The sequence below is a fragment of the Pezoporus wallicus genome, unplaced genomic scaffold, assembly GCF_028554395.1.
Source record: "Pezoporus wallicus isolate ANWC-B61680 ecotype Strahan unplaced genomic scaffold, APGP_CSIRO_Pwel_v1 contig_1583, whole genome shotgun sequence".
Classification (NCBI taxonomy): Eukaryota; Metazoa; Chordata; class Aves; order Psittaciformes; family Psittacidae; genus Pezoporus; species Pezoporus wallicus.
The window spans coordinates 1,937,215-1,957,301 of record NW_026637266.1 but is presented as its reverse complement, the minus strand read 5'-3'; the positions used below and the strand labels follow the sequence as shown (position 1 = coordinate 1,957,301).

Sequence of the window (20,087 nt, the reverse complement as noted above, 5' to 3'; positions counted from 1 at the left end):
AAATCACAATTTCCAACAGAAAAATTAATCATATCTATCTTTTTCTCCTATGTTGCTATTTATTAAAACGTATACTTGGCATTGAACAGCAGTAAGAACAGTTTCATTCTCAGAACCATATAGTGCCAGTTACTAAAACCTAAAGTATTCATGTTGTTCTACTGTGACCTTTAAAGGCAGGTGTCATCTGATTTGAGGCTGCTTCAGCACTTATACAACTATTAGAACTTCTGCTGCTGCAGTGGCCACAGAAAACCTTTAGTTTCTGTCAACTTTCATTCTGGTAATACCATATAGAGAAAATTTCAGTATGCATTAGAAAAGCTAAGTATTTGTTACCTGAAGAGTTTCTTAATTTTCAATTAATTATTTAGCAAGTTGAAGGCAACAGAATCTACTTTCCTGAAACACTGAACGGCACAGAAAGTCACCACAAATTAGGGATACAAGAGCAAGATGATCATTGTTAAATTTTACTCAGTTGCATAGCTCACGTGCTCTGTTTTCTACTTCTGAAGATTTACAGTTAGACATAAAGCTTAATATATTACGTTTTAGCTCATAAAGTGCAAATTAGTCTCCCATTAAGCTTTCCCTGGAAGCAAGCAAATGAGAACTAGAAAGCCTAATTGATATTATGTTAATAAATTACTACTTATTCCATAAGCCCTTAACTGGATTATGGCACTGGCTAAACAATGCACACATTTGCTGAAAAGCTCTTTAGCACAGCTCTAAGTTTTACTTCTATGTCTTCATGTGAGCATCTGATAATATCTGAACCACACTGTCCATAAAACAGACCGTTCACCACTTTCAGTATTCAAGAGTCCTTAACAAAGCTTGGCCTCCAATCAGCCAATTGGTTTTAAGGGTTCAAACCCCCTTAAAACCCCTAAAAATTGTGATATTTATATTACTATTTTCATCTTCTAATGCATTCATACTATTTCACTGAGTATATCTTTGTATGCCTTCAATAGATGGCTCTCTGCTCAATAACAACATACCCTGTTCCCTGAAATACCTTCTACAGCGGTCATGATCAGCCAATACCTGTTTACCTGCTTGCTTTCAATGCACTATAAAATCAAGCACTCCTAAAAGCCTGAGGCTCCTCTTTGCTCGGAGGTACATATTATGCAGAAGTAATTTTGAACTATATTACTTCCCTGGTATTTAAAAGCAATTACTTCCTCCTTTTCATACATTTGATTAATATGTTTAACCCAGATCCACACGTTCTCCTAATTTCACAAACACCTCTAATTTTGTATGCATCTACATAGAAATATACAAGAAAATACACTAAATTTTTCACATTAGGCAGATTATTAAGATGTAACCGCAAGGCAAAGCATCACTTTGCTCTAAACCATCATTACAAACTCAACAACGATTACATGAAAATATAGGTCAAAGTATTTAAGTATAAAGTATCAGGCAAGTTTTTTATTGAAGGGATTTTTCCATCTAATTTTCCTGATGTTCTAAGACAAGGAGGTCTTGGTAAACCTGGAAAGGTTATGATTATTATTAATAAGCAAGCAAAGAAAAGCCACAACACTGGTCGTATTATTCCACCATACAAGTCAAACTGAAAAACACAGACAAAAAGAATTGCACTGACTTGAAGTCCTTAAATGAGTAAGCTACCAAACTCTTAGTGAAATGACTGTACTGTTAACATATTATTAGTAAATGCTGCCCTCTAGCAATCACCGGCTGGAACAGCATCGGGCCGTACTTCCGTACTAACCAGCTGCTAAAGAGGTTTCCAAGCTCTCACTACTGAGCCCTGAAACATAATGGGGTTGTGGGTTTCACTGAAACTTAACTCTTCGTAGCTAGAAAACATACCTAATGTTTAATCAAGGCAGCGTTTTAACTCCTGGAACAGCCTGAGAATAAGTCACATTAAAATGAGAGCCTGTAAAACTAATACTCAATATTTTTTTAGAGTGAACTTGAGATCAGCAGCGCCGTACTTATCATTTTGATTTGCTAGCAAAATTCAAGCTCCTTTTTTTGATATTTCTTATACATGAAGAAATAAGCAGTCCCCTAACACAAGTTCCCAATCAAACAATCTGAATAAATCCACAGGGTTTTTTTTAGTTACATTTGTCCTTAGGCTTGCTTTCCTTCTCCATCTTTCCCTACCTCATTATTCCTATCTAAAGCTTCCTTTCCAAGAGTGCTCTGCTATAACAAATTCTGATCAGTACCTGAGATTGGAGATGCAGTTCACTGCTCTTCAACAGGGTGAAAATGTTTTACTTGTCCATAGTTAGATGGGCATATTTTTAAAAGAGTGCATCTCTCATTAGACATTAAAAGATCTTAGAGATACTGGTTCAAATCTTGATGAAAGTTTTTCTATGAGCATTTCCTTAATTCCCTGCTATTACTGTCTGTTTTTTTTTTTCATTATTTGACCATTCCTCCAGAAGATGAGAGCTTTATACACTTGTGTCTACAGCAGATTGAGATTCCAGTTGCAAAGACAGTAGTTTTAAAGAAAACTAGGCTCAGGGGATTTTGATTCTAAAGATATTTCAGAAGAAATAGCAAGGTGAAAATGAGTGTTAATGTTTGTTGTTGGGGATGGTAGAGAGTATTAAAAGGCACAAACAAGCTTCTTGTACTCTGAAAAGTCTGTAAGAATTAAGTGTCTGTCCCGTATGATTCAAGTGTACCTTATGAACATTATAAGACACTTACAGTGAAGCTATGTACCTGTCTGCAGGATAATGAAAATTAATTATTTAAAACTGAACGTTTGAGTTTTCAAAACATCAAAAACGCCAACATTTTTCACAAGTTCTTGTTTGTTATGCATGTATATAACACTTGAGTTTCCCAAAAAACTAAGAAAATTCAGAAATCTCTAAGAAAGTTCACCTCCTACACCTCAGAGAATTATAGAGCTGAGATCAAGGTTAAATACCAACAGTTTTAAAGATAACAAACACAATAGGAGTAATCATTATTCTTGCAGTCTTTCGTAGAAGAATCTTCTCACAATCTGTCATTCAGTGCAGTGTGTTATGTTAAACTGGTAAACTGTTGAGTCTTCACCATCTTAAAAATATTTATAGATGGATTAAAAAAAACCAAATACATGCTAAGGCAAGTATTTCACACTGTTTTCAGTGCTCAAGACTTTTTCATAGAATCATAGAATCGTTAGGATTGGAAAGGACCTTAAGATCATCTAGTTCCAACCCCCCTGCAATGGGCAGGGACACCTCACGCTAAATCATATCACCCAAGGCCTCGTCCAACCTGGTCTTGAACACTGCCAGGGATGGAGCATTCACAGCCTCCCTGGGCAACCTATTCCAGTGCCTCACCACTCTAACAGGAAAGAATTTCCTTCTTATATGCAATCTAAACTTCCCCTGTTTTAACCCATTACCCCTTGTCCTGTCACTACAGTCCCTAATGAAGAGTCCCTCCCCAGCATCCCTATAGGTCCCCTTCAGATACTGGAAGGCTTGGAGCCTTTCTTTCTCAAGGCTGAAGTCACACAGGAATATAGGAATTACCACAATCAATGGCAACTGGGCAAACATTCTATCTCCAGCAGTGAGTACCTCATTTGCTTTAGGAGGAACAAAATTTTCTGTCTATGAAGTTGCTGCAGTTTATTTGTTTGGGGTTGGTTTGGGGTTTTGGTTTTATTTTGTTTGGGGTTTTTTGTTTGTTGGTGTTCTGTTTTGCCTGATTGATGTATGTGTGAAACAATGTTGTCCAACAATAAGCTGGAATTGTCCTAACAAGGCTGCCTCCCAGCTACTGCTTTTTGTTTCAATTTTCATTTGTGAAGAAAAAAACATTTTTGCCCTCTACAGCTTCCTGAAGTGGGGAAGTGGAGATGAAGGTGTTGATCTCTTCTCCCTTTTATCCAGTGACAGGACATACAGGAATGGTTCAAAGCTGCACCAGAAGACATTTAGACTGAACATTAAGAAGCAATCCTTTACTGAGAAGGTGGTCAGACACTGGAACCAGCTTCCTTGGAAGGTAGTTGATGCCCCAAGCCTGTCAGTATTTAAGAGGCATTTGGACAATGCCCTTAACATGCTTTAGCTTGGTTGACCCTGAACTGGTCAGGCAGTTGCACCATATTATCATCGCAGGTCCCTTCCAACTGCAGTAGTCTATTCTATAAACCCCCCATCTTGCACCTTTATGTTCTGTCTTCAAAATACATACACACATACTTAGCCTCAAGCCTATATGGTGCCTAGACAATTAGTCAGAACTTTAAATGCTACAGGAAGGTGCAAAAATGTTTTCATGATTGGGGATGCAAAGAGAATCTACCCACCTATATGCAGCTACACAAACAAAATATGAAGAATAATCACTTTCCTCACAAAATAAATACACCAGCAAGAAATCTCTCCCCAGGATTCACCAGCAGGTAAAAGGGTAACAGAACAAACAGAGATAAAGTACTTCAATTGTGGGATTTTTAATTCTCGGATGCAGACCTATTACTAACACCTCTTGCATATCGCCAAAACCAAGCTAAGGTATCTACCTATGACAGCAGTTCCAGCACAATGATATTAGTAACTGCATCCATACTTTGTCATCTCTATTCATGGCCATCTGTCAGCTGTGTCTAGCTTCCATAATTTGCAGCTGAAAGCTCTTCAGATTAATTTATAGCTATAGTTACCCTTTTAGTAATGTAGCATACTTCCTTGTTTTCCTTCAGTTCAAAATCGCCTGCTGTTGATGTTAGCATTATTCAGTAAAACATAGAATGAGTTCTAAAGCATTATATGGGGGGAGAAAGAGGAGAAATTATAAACTTCAGGAAAGTGAGCAAAGAACTGTAAGATTCACCATATATATCCCTCTATTTACATGGAAATCACATAGCCACAGCAATGTACTTAATCCAAGCCCTGCATCAGCGATTCAAGCTTCAGCAATATTCAATATTCTGAGAGCTACGTGACCTGAAGCAAATGAGAAGGGTGCCAGGAAACACAATCTTTCCTGCAGCAGAGCCTGCCCTTCAATGATGAAACACTAATCAGGGTTTACTCTGATAGGATTAGTACTCAAGCACGGAACTCTAGTTCAGGTCTCATTACTACAGTGCATATCCTTCACCTTGATGGATCCTGTGCTATCTTGTTACAGGTACAAAAAATCACTTCTCACTAATCTAAAAGGCAGAACAACTTTTACTTGTTAAAAACAAAAAAAGATGATTTAGAAAGGACAACCTCTCTTCAGAGGCTAGTGTTAATTTTAGAACTATCATATGTATCTAATGAAAGTTGTTTTTTTTAATATGTTTTTTTTTAATACACCTCTATTTTGTAATTACTTAGTACATTACCTAATCATCTCTAGACTTCAACACTTAAGAGACATTTGACTCCCAAATTTCACTATGCATTGTCCATTGGCTAGCACAACACAAACCCTAAAATATAAAAAAAACATGTGATTTTAAACAATTCCATTTGACTTGCACCTTAGAGGTTTTCAGTGGAGAATTTTAAATGTACAAGAAGACGCTAGGAGCTGCTGAAAGATCAAGTTAACACCCAAGAGAGGTTGCCACAGAGCTCTCATGTAGGTTAATAGCAAAAACAGGAACCTGTAAGATGGTCAGGGAAAATTACATCCCTGCTTCTTCAGTTGGAACTGTCCTGGACAAAATACATAGAGGAATTGCTCTGGTCATCCACAGCCTTTTCCAAATAAATATCAAGTGCATTTACATAGTGATGCTGCAAACCTGATTCTCCATCAGGAACTTAAACCTTGCTGCTACCTATGCTCTTCAACCCCCAAAATACTTAGACTTTCTAGAGATCAATGTTCTCCCTTCTTCCCACCTTTCCTTCATCTTCCTCCCACCTATCCTGTTCAGATATGGGCTATCAGCAACACGTGTGGTCTTCTCAAACATCTCTTTATAATGCAATACTCTGGCTTTTTCTTCTGCTCATTTTAATGCCACAGTATCTTTTAAATTTGTATCACTCATAAACAACATTATTACATTAAAACCAACTCTACAAATCAAAACATGTATCTGCTTTTCCATTACAATCTTTCTAAACAGTGATAATGAGTATCTGTTAGTCCCAAAGACATACACAAATCCACCCCAGAACTAGTGAATATGTACAACAAATGACTTTCAGAGGCTTAGCTTTGCTGTTTCAACTTAAATTATTTCCTAATAAGCATAAAGCTTTATACTGCTTACAGAAGAAATGCATATAAATTTCTTAATAAATTTTATATTTCTACATCAGCATCACTTGACTTCAATTTCCATCTTCCATTTTGACCTCTCAGTCATCATCTCTTCTTGTTATTACCAAATTTCTAAATGTCAAGCTTAATGACATAGACAATATCAATTAATAATGTTCTCTCCATAGCCTTGCCTACATCTATTTTTCAGAAACATCAATCAAACTTCAGTCATGCTATAGTAGATAGACAAACATTTTTATAGCGTTATCTTGGCTTTCTGGACTATATATACCTCTCTAAACAAAAGAGGAAAGCTTCACGATTTGCAGTGATAGCTAAAAAGCGAGCCTTTTAAAGAAAGCCTTCTTTTGCCTTTTCCAACATACCCCTCCCTCTATTACATTTTGACTGAGTTCTCAGTTTTCATTTTCTTCTACCTTACAGACTTCTTCCAATGAAAAGCATAAAACTTGAATACAAGTTATGCACTCATCCAATGCTTCTGATAGATTCTAACAAATGACTGCTATGCCTCTTCCAAAGTATGACATACCTACAGATTAACCATCATTCACACACATTTTTCTATATTATTTGCAGATTTGTGTGTCTTTTGTGTTAACCAATGGCATTTAACTCATTTGGAGAAATTTAGCTTTTAGTTATTTATGGACATATTAATTTCTATATATTAATCCATGCTTTATAAATAAAATTACATTTCATAAAATTATATGTTTTAAGATGAATCTTCAAGTTATAACTGACAATTAGTACTTTTTTTTATTTACCATGCTAACGGAACAGGAAGGACTGAGGTATGTAAAACAACAATCAAAACTTTATCATTTTATCAGCATACTCAAAAAAGTCCATTAATAAGAAAGTTTCACTTATGTCAAACTGCTACTGAAATAATCTAGAAAGGCATCTTCTCCAAGTTGCCCTCATTTTCCATTTTTTACTTCCTTTGAACAATACTTATAAAAATGCTTAGCACTTACATCTGGAATAAAACCAATTTCATTAAGGTGGTTACTCAGCTCTGGATCATGGAATGCAATCATCTGGGAAAACACTGTCAGGTATTCTGAAACAACAAGCAAATTCAAGATCATTGACAAAAACACAAGCCACCACATGCTGTTAGCTCACAACTGAGCTGTAGAAAAGGAATAACACTATTTTTTTTTAATAATTTTTTTTCAACCTACAATTAACCAACAAGTGAATACTACTGCTGCCCTCTTTGTCAGCATTATATTCAATACAGAGGAAGGAATGTTCAATTTCTCTTCCTTAGTACTTCAAAATCTGGATTTTCAAGAACGGTTTACTTGGTTCATACTCAGGTTGTTATGGTTGCTCGACATGCAAAGTTAAAGAATTTCCAATACGACTACGAGCCACAAGATATTCATGGAAGCAAATCAGAATAGGACTGTTTCAAGGATTTTTTAGCCCCAAATTGTTTTAATGATAGACAAAGTTTATACTCTTTAAATTATATCCCATGTGGTTTCTTTTCTACAAAGTTAAATTTTGTAACCCAGAAGTTAAAGTGGGGCTTTAAGGTTACCATTTCCATGACCAGTAGTAACACTTCAATTTTTTTTTTTAATAGATAAGAAGATATATTTATTGTAAAAGATAAAATGTCTTACATTCTCAGCATGGCACATTAGGCCAATGGGCACAATTTAATTATCTAAATAATGCTTTTAATTGGAAGAGAAGCAGACAGCAAAACACAGACACTGACAGGTTTCTTTCTCTCTGTTCTGCCCTTCTTTCAGTTTCATCCACACTGTCATATGCTTTGTTATAAGGAAGATGAAAAGGCAATAACATTGTAGTTTTGTAACAGATGGCAATTCCTTTTCCTCTATGCTCCCAAGAAGAGAGTAATTAGGGCCCAGACAGCTAGTTGAGGGGGAGAAGAGAGACAAAGAATGCGAACCCTCCTCCCACGTCAGAATATGCTGACATCTCAGTGCATCCCCCGAATATAAGGCCCCAAAGATCAAGTCCACACAATTCCACAAATTAAAAAAACAGTGGCAACTCTGGATGGTTAGTCTACTGTTAAGGACTAGATGCCTACTCCTGTCTCTCTTGGGGAGAGCAAATAATTCCCTATTTCTCAGTTTGACTTCATCCCTGAAGGGACAAATTCAAATTCCAATTCCACTGCTAAGAAGCACAGAAGTGGTTCTGCTGAGATAATTCCATGCTTAGACATCTTTAAAAACAGAAATGGGCCTAAACATCTACTTGTTTACAGGCTTCTATTTCACTCAAATCTTCATTATCTGTATTCAAGTTAACTCCTTTCAGGTTAAGCTGGCAAGTTAAGATCAATCACTCTGTAAAATAATTCTGTATGGACCAGAAATTTTAAAAGCTGATTCCGCCTCAGGAGGACTGATCAACAATGCTCTCATTGTAACAGCATGAGGGAAATAAACCACAGTCCTACTGGAAATTATCCTTGAAAGGATGCGTAATTCTCCAATGTAAGTTACAATTAGAAATTAAGACCTCTTGAGCCTCCTTCAGAAATTTTGTAACTTTTGCTTCTAGCTGCAATGACAAAGCCCCTGCACTAAACCTCTTAAGAGGTACCTGGCATCTTATGAGTGCCAGCCTCTCCCCTCTGATACTGCACCTCTCTTACGCCACTGATAGCTTGGCAGCACTCAGATGAGGAGGTAAGTGGGTAAACAGACCCAATACCAAATTTTGTGTCACCAAGGTGAGACTGCTTTGGAGCTACTCACAGATCACGTTTTCTCAGTTTCAAGCCAAAGTTATTCACATGCATACAAGTTTGGGACATAACTGAATCTATGCCTTAAATGCATACCAAACTGCATTATTATTATTTTTTTTTTTAAGTGCATTTCACATCAGTTTTATTTCATGAAACAGCCAGTAATCACAAGTCAGGTACAGCAAACCAGAAATTCTACACAACCCTACGTATTCAGCTGTATATTGATGAAAATGATTTCACAATTAGCTTCTCTGAAGCACATTTATTTTAAAAATAAAGATTCGTGCCCATGATGGTTCTCTACAGATATAATAAAGGTTGATAAAAACCATCTTTATTTGACTAGCCAGTCTTATGAAATATAATTAGTGCATGCGATTACATGGTTAATTAGGTTTTTAAAAACACACAAATCTTCACAAAAATGTACCACTCAGGTCCAGCCAATTGTTGCTGGCTGGAATTTCATTGTATGATTTTTCTGTTTTATGTAATTTGGCATTCCATACCCAAACCTCTTTAACTGCTCATTTTCTATTTCATGTGAGGAAATACATCTGACAAGCTTAGAAAAAACACCCGTCTTCATAATGTAGGACAAGTTCAGAAATGAGGTATGTGTTAAACTCTGCAGTTCAAAAGACTCTTCCTGTCCACCTCTACATGGAAGACACAAAGAAGCTCAGAAGCTAAAATTGCAGTAGGCAGTTAAATGACACATTCTTAACACTTTCTTCAAACCCAACAAAGCAGGGAAATTACACAGGATTTTCACTTAAAACTGCCATTTACACATGGGCATTTGACATACAACCCAAGAAAGGATTAAATCAGAATACTGAATGATGCCTAAAAGGTCTCCCTGAGTCCCTGATGATGCCAGACATTGCACAGGAACTCAGGAATGCCTGAGTTGCCACTTTGGTTCACAGAATCCTACTGACCTGTATTTCTGACTTTTTATAAAGCCCCTTAGGGATAACATCAGGGAACTCTAGACAGCAAAAGTATTATTTTATGGAAGAATATACTCCTCTGAGAAAAATCTTTATCAAGATATTAGTCTTGAAGTCTAAACAGATTGTCACCACAGGAGCATATGATATATTTACTCTGTTCATCTTTAGACCTCTATTGCCCCTTTTATTTACCAAGCGCTCTTTCTTTACAGACAAAAGGATGCAAATGAGTTCTATTGAATAGTTTTTCCAAACTATTTATTTTACATATTCAGTTCATAACACTTCTTACTAATTGTCTCTCCTAACAATTCCTTATGTTAGCTCCCTCCCTATTATCCAGTACATAACTGCTTTTATGTCTAATTATATGTTGTTGATCAGGTCTTAATTTTTTTTTTTTCAGAAAAAAAATTACAGACATTGTTCCTAAGTTGAGGACTTTCACAAGTTCTATACAGAAAAATTTCTTTAAAAGAAACAGAAGGACAGGAAGCCATGCTGAAAGCCAGTATTCAATAAATACTCATAACTGCTTGCAATTAAAAACATTCATTACCACCTATTTTTTTAAACTATTAATGGCTTTCAAAAAGCTTATACAGAGCATTTGTTTTTTTTTCTCCTGTCTGAATTACCCGTTTAGTTTGATCCTATTTTTCTTGCACAGCTGTTGTTCTTACTTACCTAAAATAAACCTTTTGAAATAAATACGTGGGTATTTCTACAGTGAGAGTCTAATTGTGTTTCAATTTTGCAACTTGAAAAAGTGCATTTATAATCCAGAAATAATTCCACTTTTCTGAAAAAAAAACCAAAACCAAAAAAAATTAAGGGACAGACTTACCTTGAATAACATGAGAATTATCCTTCAAAAAGAAGTTATACAAATATTTGGGGATAAAAGCAGACATGCAGGCATATGCTAGAGCTGAAAGAAACAGAAAAATAAATGCACCTACAGAGAAACATAAGTAAGTATACCTAAAAGTTCATTATCAAGCAGGTAATAAGCTTATGCTTATTATTATTCTTAAATCCATCTATACACAAAAATGATTGTATGCACAGTAGGCATAACAGGAATCATTTTCCTAAGAAACTAGTTCCCCCCCGCCCCCGGCCCAGGCCTTACATAAAGAAAGCCAGGTGCAAGGGAACAGAAGACTGGACTACGCCTATTCTGAACAAATCACATTCTAAGCTGATAAAGGCAACATATCCAAAGCTGGTCGGATAAGCTTTTAGGCATTTAAAACAATCATCAGCTTTTCTGAATAAAGGTAGTCTGGAGAGGTTAAAAGGTTAGAAATTACACACTCACGTTAAAAAAGGCTGAACTACAGCTTCACTGAAAAAGACATACTAGAGAAGCTTTTTTTGCTTTTCTATAAACAAAGTTATTTGTGCTTTTTATTATATACTCATTATTCTACTGAACAATTATGCATTATGTATTCATTACTGTATTCAATAAATGCAGGATTTGAACCCCTGCTTGAAGAGTAGCACCCCACATACATGTTTCAAAACCCAACCGTTTCTTTTGACTTGTGCCAACAAGAACTTTAAAATTCCTCTGTAGCTACAGAAAGTTTCCATCTATAAGTGGGTGCACATGTATCCATCTACAACTAGACAGAGATGACAGATTATGCTTCCCCTTCACCCCCAGCAGAAAAGGGTACTCACCTTCATTGTTAAAATTCAAGTACAGAAATGGTGCACAAAGAGAGTCAAGACCTGGAGAGAAAAGCCACAAAAAAATAGCATAAAGAGCTCATTTACAGCAATGCAGAAAATAAATTTGCATTATAATTCTGCAACCACAGGCTTTACGCGTAATGCTGAAAACAACTGTGAAATCAATGCATGAAACAAGATGTTGAACTATAATGCTGAAATGATTATTCTGCCAAGGCTACTAAGAAATGCAATTTACTATCCCAAGAACTTGCTTGGTAACTTCAGCAGTTTCACCTTGGAGCTGAACAATAAGCAACAGACTTTTTTTTTTTTTAAGTGACTGAAGCTTAGGGAAGTAAATATTTAAGAAAGAGTGGGGTGATTTTTCATTATGAATTAACTATAAATTATTAGAATCTAAATTTGTAATAACCCATAGATTCCTCCTTCAAAAGAAACAGAAAAGAAAGTACTCAAAAAAAGAGCTTACATTGGGGGTAGGGAAAAAGGTGGATGTATTTTTAAGTCAGCCATAGCTTTCCAGTTAATTATCTGACCTAGCCAACCACTCAAACTCACCTTGCCAGTACACCAAATCAGGATGGGAAACAACCCAGGCCTTCAATACACGTCTAAACTTCGCATGACCCTCTGGTGATGACAGCAACTCATCATACTGATGGCAACGAGGAATATCAACTTCAATCTGCACCACAGCCAGGCATATAATATAAAGAGAAATCAGGATAAGTGAGGTAGTACTACAGCAATCTTGCAACACTAGAGGTGGAAGTGAGCCAAAGAATATAAGTCAGACCACCATCATAAACACAATCGGCTTTCTCTATCACACTCAAAATCAACACTGAAAGGGGACTTGGGACTCTAATAGCCCTGTTCAAGATTAAAAAGAGGGATTTCTTTTTTTTCTTTTTCCAGATTCATATTTTTAAAATGCCTTGAAAAAGGCAGAATGCAGACTACTACTACAGTGTTTTTTATGACCCAACTTTTGGACTCATTCCAGATGCTATGATCCCTTTGCTCTAAAGGATAATCAAATCAGAGTTCGCGGAAAGTTGTACCCAATTTGATGTAAAATATTTCTTCAGCCAGCCAAAAGGAACAGCTGTTGCTTGTGATGTCTTTTTATGTCTGGCAAGACTTCCTGGAGAACCAAATTGCTCAAGCACAGCTCACTTCACAGGATCTCCAGGTACTCTGCACTATCTGGTACAAGGTCCAACATGCACAACAAACATTCACTAAAAACAGGATTTAGCAGTACATCAGTAATATTGCTTACTACACTCTGTTACTGTTACAGAAACAGTGATTCTGAAGTAGAAGAAGATTTTGCTTTCCACATATTATAATTTGAGTTAAACTATCCATTCCTCTGTTTTGCAAGATTCATGCTCCAGTAGGTTTAGAGGCCAGGGGGAACCCTTTTAGTACTATTGGCCGTATCTATTGTAACAGGCAAATGTCTGTAGCTCATGGAAAAGATCTCTGCATTTCTTCAAGTGGCAATATTTGGTAACACCACAAGTCTTACTTGTCTGTCCGTAGGAATCGGTGTGTCTTTATCAATGGCATCATATTTTGCTTGTATGGCACCCTAAATGTGGAAGAACAACAACCAAATTTAGAAAGTCATTACTAACATAAATGCATATGACAGTGTACACACTGATGTACAGAAGTTGACTGTTTTCATTAGGTGCTTTAGTTAGCAACTTTTTTTTCCCCTGAAAATTTTTCCCAAAATACAGAAAATTCTGACATCTGAATTTCAAACAAAGCCATCTTTATTCTGTTATCAGGACATATAAACCTTTTTATGACCTCCTCAGTGCAATCTTCAACAATTTTCAGTTGTTTATGCAGAAAATTGTGTACTTGATACAGTTTTCCATTTTCAAGTTAAAAAATGCTCTTCAGTTTGAAATCAGTGCTTATCTAAACCACAAGCAAGTGGCTTTCAGCAACATACCTCTGAAGGCACTGAATCCAGCTATACACATCCAATATATACTACTCTTACATAGCCTGCCCATGCACGAATCCCAAGACAGGCATGCTGACAAGTCCATCTTACTACTATGGCGCAGGGAAACACTATCTGCATTGTACAGATGATAAGCTTATGAAGCATGAGAACTGCCTCAACTCCCAAGACCCAGGCCACAACCCTGAGCAATAATTGTTATTTACATTACAGCTATTTTTTGGTCTTATTAGATAGCACTCAGCAGATCACTTCCTAAGCTAAATATCCTAAATAACCTGGATGTGTTATCTAAGAGAACCTCTTTGCTGCACTACAAGCAAATTGCAAGCAGAGTAGATGCAAGAAGAGGGTAGTCAAGCAATCTCTGTGAGGAGCTGTCACTGCTGGGATATTCCTTTCTAGTCCTTTGTCCAAAAGTGTTGCATTTATTTATTCTCTAGTCTTTGGAGAAAATATGTTGGTGAGAAAAATACATTTGGTATGTTTCATCCTGTTTTACCCAACTATTGCTGACTGGAGCAGAAGATTTCTAACTGCATTTGTCAAAAATATTTCAAATCAAAGCAAAAAGAAATTTAAAATATTAAAGCAAACACTAAAGCAAAAAAATAGTTAAAATCAAAGCAAAAAGAAAAAAAAAACAACTGTTAACAACCAATTGTATTTAAACAATCCAAGTTTGATTCTGTAGTATTTTTCCATCCCATAATCAAAATTAAAGGCAGCCAAATTTTCATACATTCTCTGGAATCAAATAATCTTAAGAAACAAAAAGCAAGTCTGATCATTGTCTCCATTCACACAATTTCATGACTCATTTTGTTTGAAATTCCAGTAATTGTACCTGACAAATCTTCAAATCCATTCCATCTTCCCTGTCAAATCCCATTGCTATCCCATTCCCTCCCAGTAAGTAATGCCCTCCCACTACCCTTACCTCAACACCCAACAGGGCAGCCCAGGTTACGCCTCTCAGAAGAGGAGGGATGTCAACCCTGGCTTCTTTCCAAATTTGGTTTTTCTTATATGGGTAGGCCTTCAAAGAGAAGAAATTAATAGCAAAAAAAATGTTACTATGTAATTGAAACAATTCAAATCCCAGTTCTGGGATGGTGTTTCCTCCAAAAGACAAATGCTGTCAGCCAAAACAGAGAATGCCAGTTTTACAAGTTAATTTCATTGCTAACTGGAAGGCCTAGATGGAGGAACTCTGATGTTAAAATACCCATTTCTTCTCATTAATGTATTCTTGTGCTTTCCCATGGTGGTCTCTTGATCTCTGCTCCCTTTTTCAATTATTTGGTTCTTTAAAAATCCTCAAATTAACAGATCAAATCTAATTATCCAGCATCAGAAAGGTTCCATACCTTCAACAGCCTGTCAAACAGTACAATTCTATTTAGCTGGTATTCTGTGTCCCTCTCCCGGATGATGAGAGGAAGACTTGCAGCTGCAGACAGCTCATTACTACTGTTTGAATGAGGTAAAGTTGACTGTCTGGAAAAAGAGTTAGGATAGTAGCAGTGAACAGCAAGAAATACAAATCACCATAAAAAAAATTGGTATCCTGTGATGCATTTCTGAGTCATAAGTAAGCTTAAATGGACACTTTTGAATACTCTGTTCTGGAAATCAACTAACGAAACAGTTGATTTCCAGAACAGAGAAACAGGCCAGGATCCTCGGTTTGGTATCAGGGCCCTAAATCCACCACTACAGTGTTTATCAGCTCTTAAGTCTAAGAGCCAAAACAAGTACATGTTAGGCTTGCTTTTGGAAGACAGCTGTGTCTAGCTGTGCAGTGTGCCACTCAAATAAAACTACTGGTTCAAAATTCAGTCCCTCATATACATATAAGCTTACACACAAACTTACTCATCTTCAAGCAATGGATAAAATGCTTCCCCACCAACGTCTTTCAGTCTCTGAAAAGAAGAATAAAAATAATTCATTATCAGAAAGCTGCTCAGAATTCAAGTGGAAATATTTAGTGGAATAAAGATCACTTAGCAATTTATTTGCAAAACTTCATAGCTTGCCTTGAGACCTAAGCATTAGCTCAGTCCTCCATCAGCAAAGAAACATACAGCATTGTACACTATAAACTTTTGCTAATAAAGGCTTTTGAGTTGATAGAAGTTGTTCTGCCTGAAGATAATACTCATTCATATATCTGCTTACAGACAAAACATACTTCTATGAGCCACGGATTAAATGGATAATTAAACGGGAAGTTCAATTCTATTACATAGTTCTTTTTCTTTTCCTCATTTTTCTACATGGACTTCCTATCCAAGTAGCTGCAAAGCAGCTGAACAACTTGGTTTTATATTTTTAATCAGTTCAGGAGTTACACAAATTTGAGTTCCTCTCAGCATCTGGAAGTCACACACAAATACAGACACTCTCTGGAAAGGTAAACAGGCAAATATGCACAGACTTTTGCCTGAAGTTTTCAGGTATCTTTGATGCACCATGATAAATGTTTAATACCACCTTCCCTGCAGTATTCTGTTTCGCAGTTCAATCCCTAACTTAAAGGCATACAGCACACTGCCTGTGCCTCCTGGGATTGACAGTACAGTTCATTCTTAGTTCATTCAATACTTATCCTCTTTTGATTATAAGCATCATGCTCTGCTCTATATAAGGTGTTTAAAGAAATGCATAAGTTCAAAAATTAATTTCAGCTAACACTGCAAGGTTCAAGCTTGCATATTCCCCCAAAATCAGATTTCAGTATATACTTATTTGTTGCTGCATTTATAGAAGTAGGGGGTGATACCCAAAATTACTGATTAAAAAGTTTTAAAAAATGCCTTAAAAGCTACCCCTTTTTTTAGGAACAACAGTAGGAGGTGCAGAGCATGTCACCTTCAAAATAGCTGTTGCATATTCTTAACCTCTTTTGCTTGCCCCCTCAAATCCCACCAACCAAGCAACAAAATAATCCAGTTATTTGGTCTCTTTTCATGCATTTGTGTGAAGCAATGCAAAGTTCTACCAAAGAAATATGTTTATACAGTATTTGCCACATTGCCATTAAAATTAAGATAACAGTGGCAAAGATTAAGACTTCAGGAGTCACCTTTCTTTCTGTATTAACCCCTGTAATCATATGGAAAGGTTCTTTCTAAAGACTGTGACAGAATTGCATCCACTGCTATAAAAAGCAAGCTGCAAATAGTACAGTGTAAATTTTTAATTATACAGCAATGCAGCTCTACATGTGCAGAGACATGAACAATTACCACATTTCAGTAATATATGCAGTAAATCTTGTAACTGATCATGACATCACACAAAATTATGAGTTATCTCATGTTGATTTTTCCACTGAAGATGAAAATTGCACTACTGCATTCAGGCAAAATGCTCTGAAGTAATCTTTTGAACTAGTTGTTTCATAACTATATATTCCAAAGATTAGTAATTAGCGACTAGAAACTTGGTATAAAGGCTTTCAGGAACTGCAACTGAATCAAGTTTATCTTTCTTTTGGATCTTGTGTGCCACCTACAGAGAGGAATTAAACAATGCAAGATTACACTGTCCAATTAATTTAGAGATACTGGAGAATATCAGGTACCACAGAACTATTTGGGCTTCACCAGAACAAAGCAGGTAACAAAAACAGGGAAAGGGAAGGACATATGAGGGGATTGAGGAACAGAAGATAAATCATATTTAGTAAGCTTCTGCAGACAAAGCAATCTACAAGCATAAATCAGAATCTAATTGGACACTAAGAAGTATTCTCTTAGAATCAACAACACTGTCATAGAATCATAGAATCGTTAGGGTTGGAAAGGACCTTAAGATCATCAAGTTCCAACCCCCCTGCAACGGGCAGGGACACCTCACGCTAAATCATATCATATCAAGGCCTTGTCCAACCTGGCCTTGAACACTGCCAGAGATGGAGCATTCACAACCTCCCTGGGCAACCCATTCCAGTGCCTTACCACCCTAACAGGAAAGAATTTCCTTCTTATATCCAACCTAAACTTCCCCTGTTGAAGTTTTAACCCGTTACCCCTTGTCCTGTCACTACAGTCTCTAATGAAGAGTCCCTCTCCAGCATCACTATAGGCCCCCTTCAGATACTGGGAGGCTGCTATGAGGTCTCCATGCAGCCTTCTCTTCTCCAGGCTGAGCAGCCCCAGCTTCCTCAGCCTGTCTTCATACGGGAGGTGCTCCAGTCCCCTGATCATCCTCGTTGCCCTTCTCTGGACTTGTTCCAACAGTTCCATGTCCTTTTTATATTGAGGACACCAGAACTGCACACAATACTCCAGGTGAGGTCTCACAAGAGCAGAGTAGAGGGGCAGGATCACCTCCTTCGACCTGCTGGTCACGCTCCTTTTGATGCAGCCCAGGATACAGTTGGCTTTCTGGGCTGCAAGCGCACACTGAAGCTGGCCCATGCTCATTTTCTCATCAACCAACACCCCCAAGTCCTTCTCCGCAGGGCTGCTCTGAATCTCTTCTCTGCCCAACCTGTAGCTGTGCCTGGGATTGCTCCGACCCAGGTGTAGGACCTTGCACTTGGCATGGTTAAACTTCATGAGGTTGGCATCAGCCCACCTCACAAGCGTGCCAAGGTCCCTCTGGATGGCATTCCTTCCCTCCAGGGTATCAACCGAACCACACAGCTTGGTGTCATCGGCAAACTTGCTGAGGGCACACTCAATCCCACTGTCCATGTCACCAACAAAGGTGTTGAACAAGACCGGTCCCAACACCGATCCCTGAGGGACACCACTCGTTACTGGTCTCCAGCCAGACATTGAGTCATTGGCCACAATTCTTTGTGTGCGGCCATCCAGCCAGTTCTTTATCCACCGAGTGGTCCATCCATCAAATTGATGTCTCTCCAATTTAGAGACAAGGATGTCGTGTGGGACAGTGTCGAACGCTTTACACAAGTCCAGGTAGATGACATCAACTGCTCTACCCCTGTCCATCAGTTCTGTAGCCCCATCATAGAAGGCCACCAAATTGGTCAGGGAGGATTTCCCCTTAGTGAAGCCATGCTGGCTGTCACCAAGCACCTTGTTGTTTTTCATGTGCCTTAGCATGCCTTCCAGGAGAATCTGCTCCAAGATTTTGCCAGGCACAGAGGTGAGACTGACTGGTCTGTAATTTCCCGGGTCATCCATTTTCCCCCTCTTGAAAATGGGGGTTATATTTCCCTTTTTCCAGTCATTGGGAACTTCACCTGACTGCCATGATTTCTCAAATATGATGGCCAGCGGCTTCGCAACTTCATTTGCCAGCTCCTTCAGGACCATTTGTCATTGGAAGGAACAGCAGTAGGAGCTGCTGCTACATATTCCCTTCAAACAAATGTTTCTACAGTGAAGACAAGAACAAGTACACAATATTATTCTTACGTTTCGGAGCTGGCACAGAGACAAAGTCACAGTTGTGTCATCTAGGAGGGAACTTCTATCTCGTCCTTGCCCAAAGCTCTCACCATCTTCTAACAAAAAGCTTCAAAAGGGAGGAAAAAAAAATTAGGTAATTTTAAAACACAAAACTTGAATTAAAAAAAACAACAAAAAACACTTTTACATGTATCAGTTTCCTCTTTAAAACAAAATACTTGTGCTTAGAAGTATACTGTATCGACTCTGCATGGCATGAAGCCTGCTATCAAGGGAATGTATAATTGCTTCAAATTATTCAAACAGGTTTTGGAGTAAAAAAGGCACATCTCAGATTTTCTATAACTTTTGTTTGCACACAAAAGAACAGTAATGAGATATGGGATTAATATTCCCTTTTATTCCTTGGCCTGGCACAGACCAGGACTGCCATTTATTGTGAAAAGCAAAAATAAGACATTATTGTAATCTGAAAGCCATTTCCCACCATGACAAAAAACCCAAACAAAAGTCTGACACAGACCTTTCCTGTTGCAGTCTGTCGAAGAATACAAATGCATACAACACGGCACACACAAATTGTCTATTTTATGATATTTTTAAAGCCAATCACATGAAGTTTTCCAAAAATTAAGCTAGCATTCTCAGTACCACTTAGAAGATGGAGTTAGATTGTACTTTTGAAATGAACACCTAATTTTCAACACAGATAGTGTGACGAAAGTATTTTCCCCTCACAATTCAAAAGGACATGCATATACACCTGTGGGTACAGAAATAGGCAATCCCTTGAAATCCACACTAATTCTGCCACCAAATTTCACATAAAATCTAGCTCCACCTGTTTTTTTTCCAGTTACCACATTTTGGCTGTACATTGACTTCCTGTGTTTTTAAAACCCAGAACCAGCAAACTGATCTATATGGACACATAATCATGCTTATTAAGATCAGCTTCTAAGATAAAACATGAATATACTACATAAAATTGCAACACATGTAGCAGTAAGATAAAGGCA

At 37.4% G+C, this 20,087-nt stretch overlaps 1 protein-coding gene across 1 annotated transcript in view; it reads right to left on the bottom strand.

Annotated features, from left to right (window-relative positions):
- TBCK (TBC1 domain containing kinase) overlaps window positions 1-20,087 on the bottom strand; it is a 96,379-nt gene that overhangs the window by 41,485 nt on the left and 34,807 nt on the right. The window contains exons 12-20 of the mRNA XM_057404596.1: window positions 19,075-19,174; window positions 15,554-15,603; window positions 15,046-15,175; window positions 14,616-14,714; window positions 13,223-13,285; window positions 12,244-12,370; window positions 11,671-11,721; window positions 10,826-10,909; window positions 7,248-7,333 (exon numbers count right to left, since the gene is read on the bottom strand). Coding sequence (XP_057260579.1) covers window positions 7,248-7,333; window positions 10,826-10,909; window positions 11,671-11,721; window positions 12,244-12,370; window positions 13,223-13,285; window positions 14,616-14,714; window positions 15,046-15,175; window positions 15,554-15,603; window positions 19,075-19,174 — 790 coding nt within the window. The remainder of the gene's footprint in view (window positions 1-7,247; window positions 7,334-10,825; window positions 10,910-11,670; window positions 11,722-12,243; window positions 12,371-13,222; window positions 13,286-14,615; window positions 14,715-15,045; window positions 15,176-15,553; window positions 15,604-19,074; window positions 19,175-20,087) is intronic.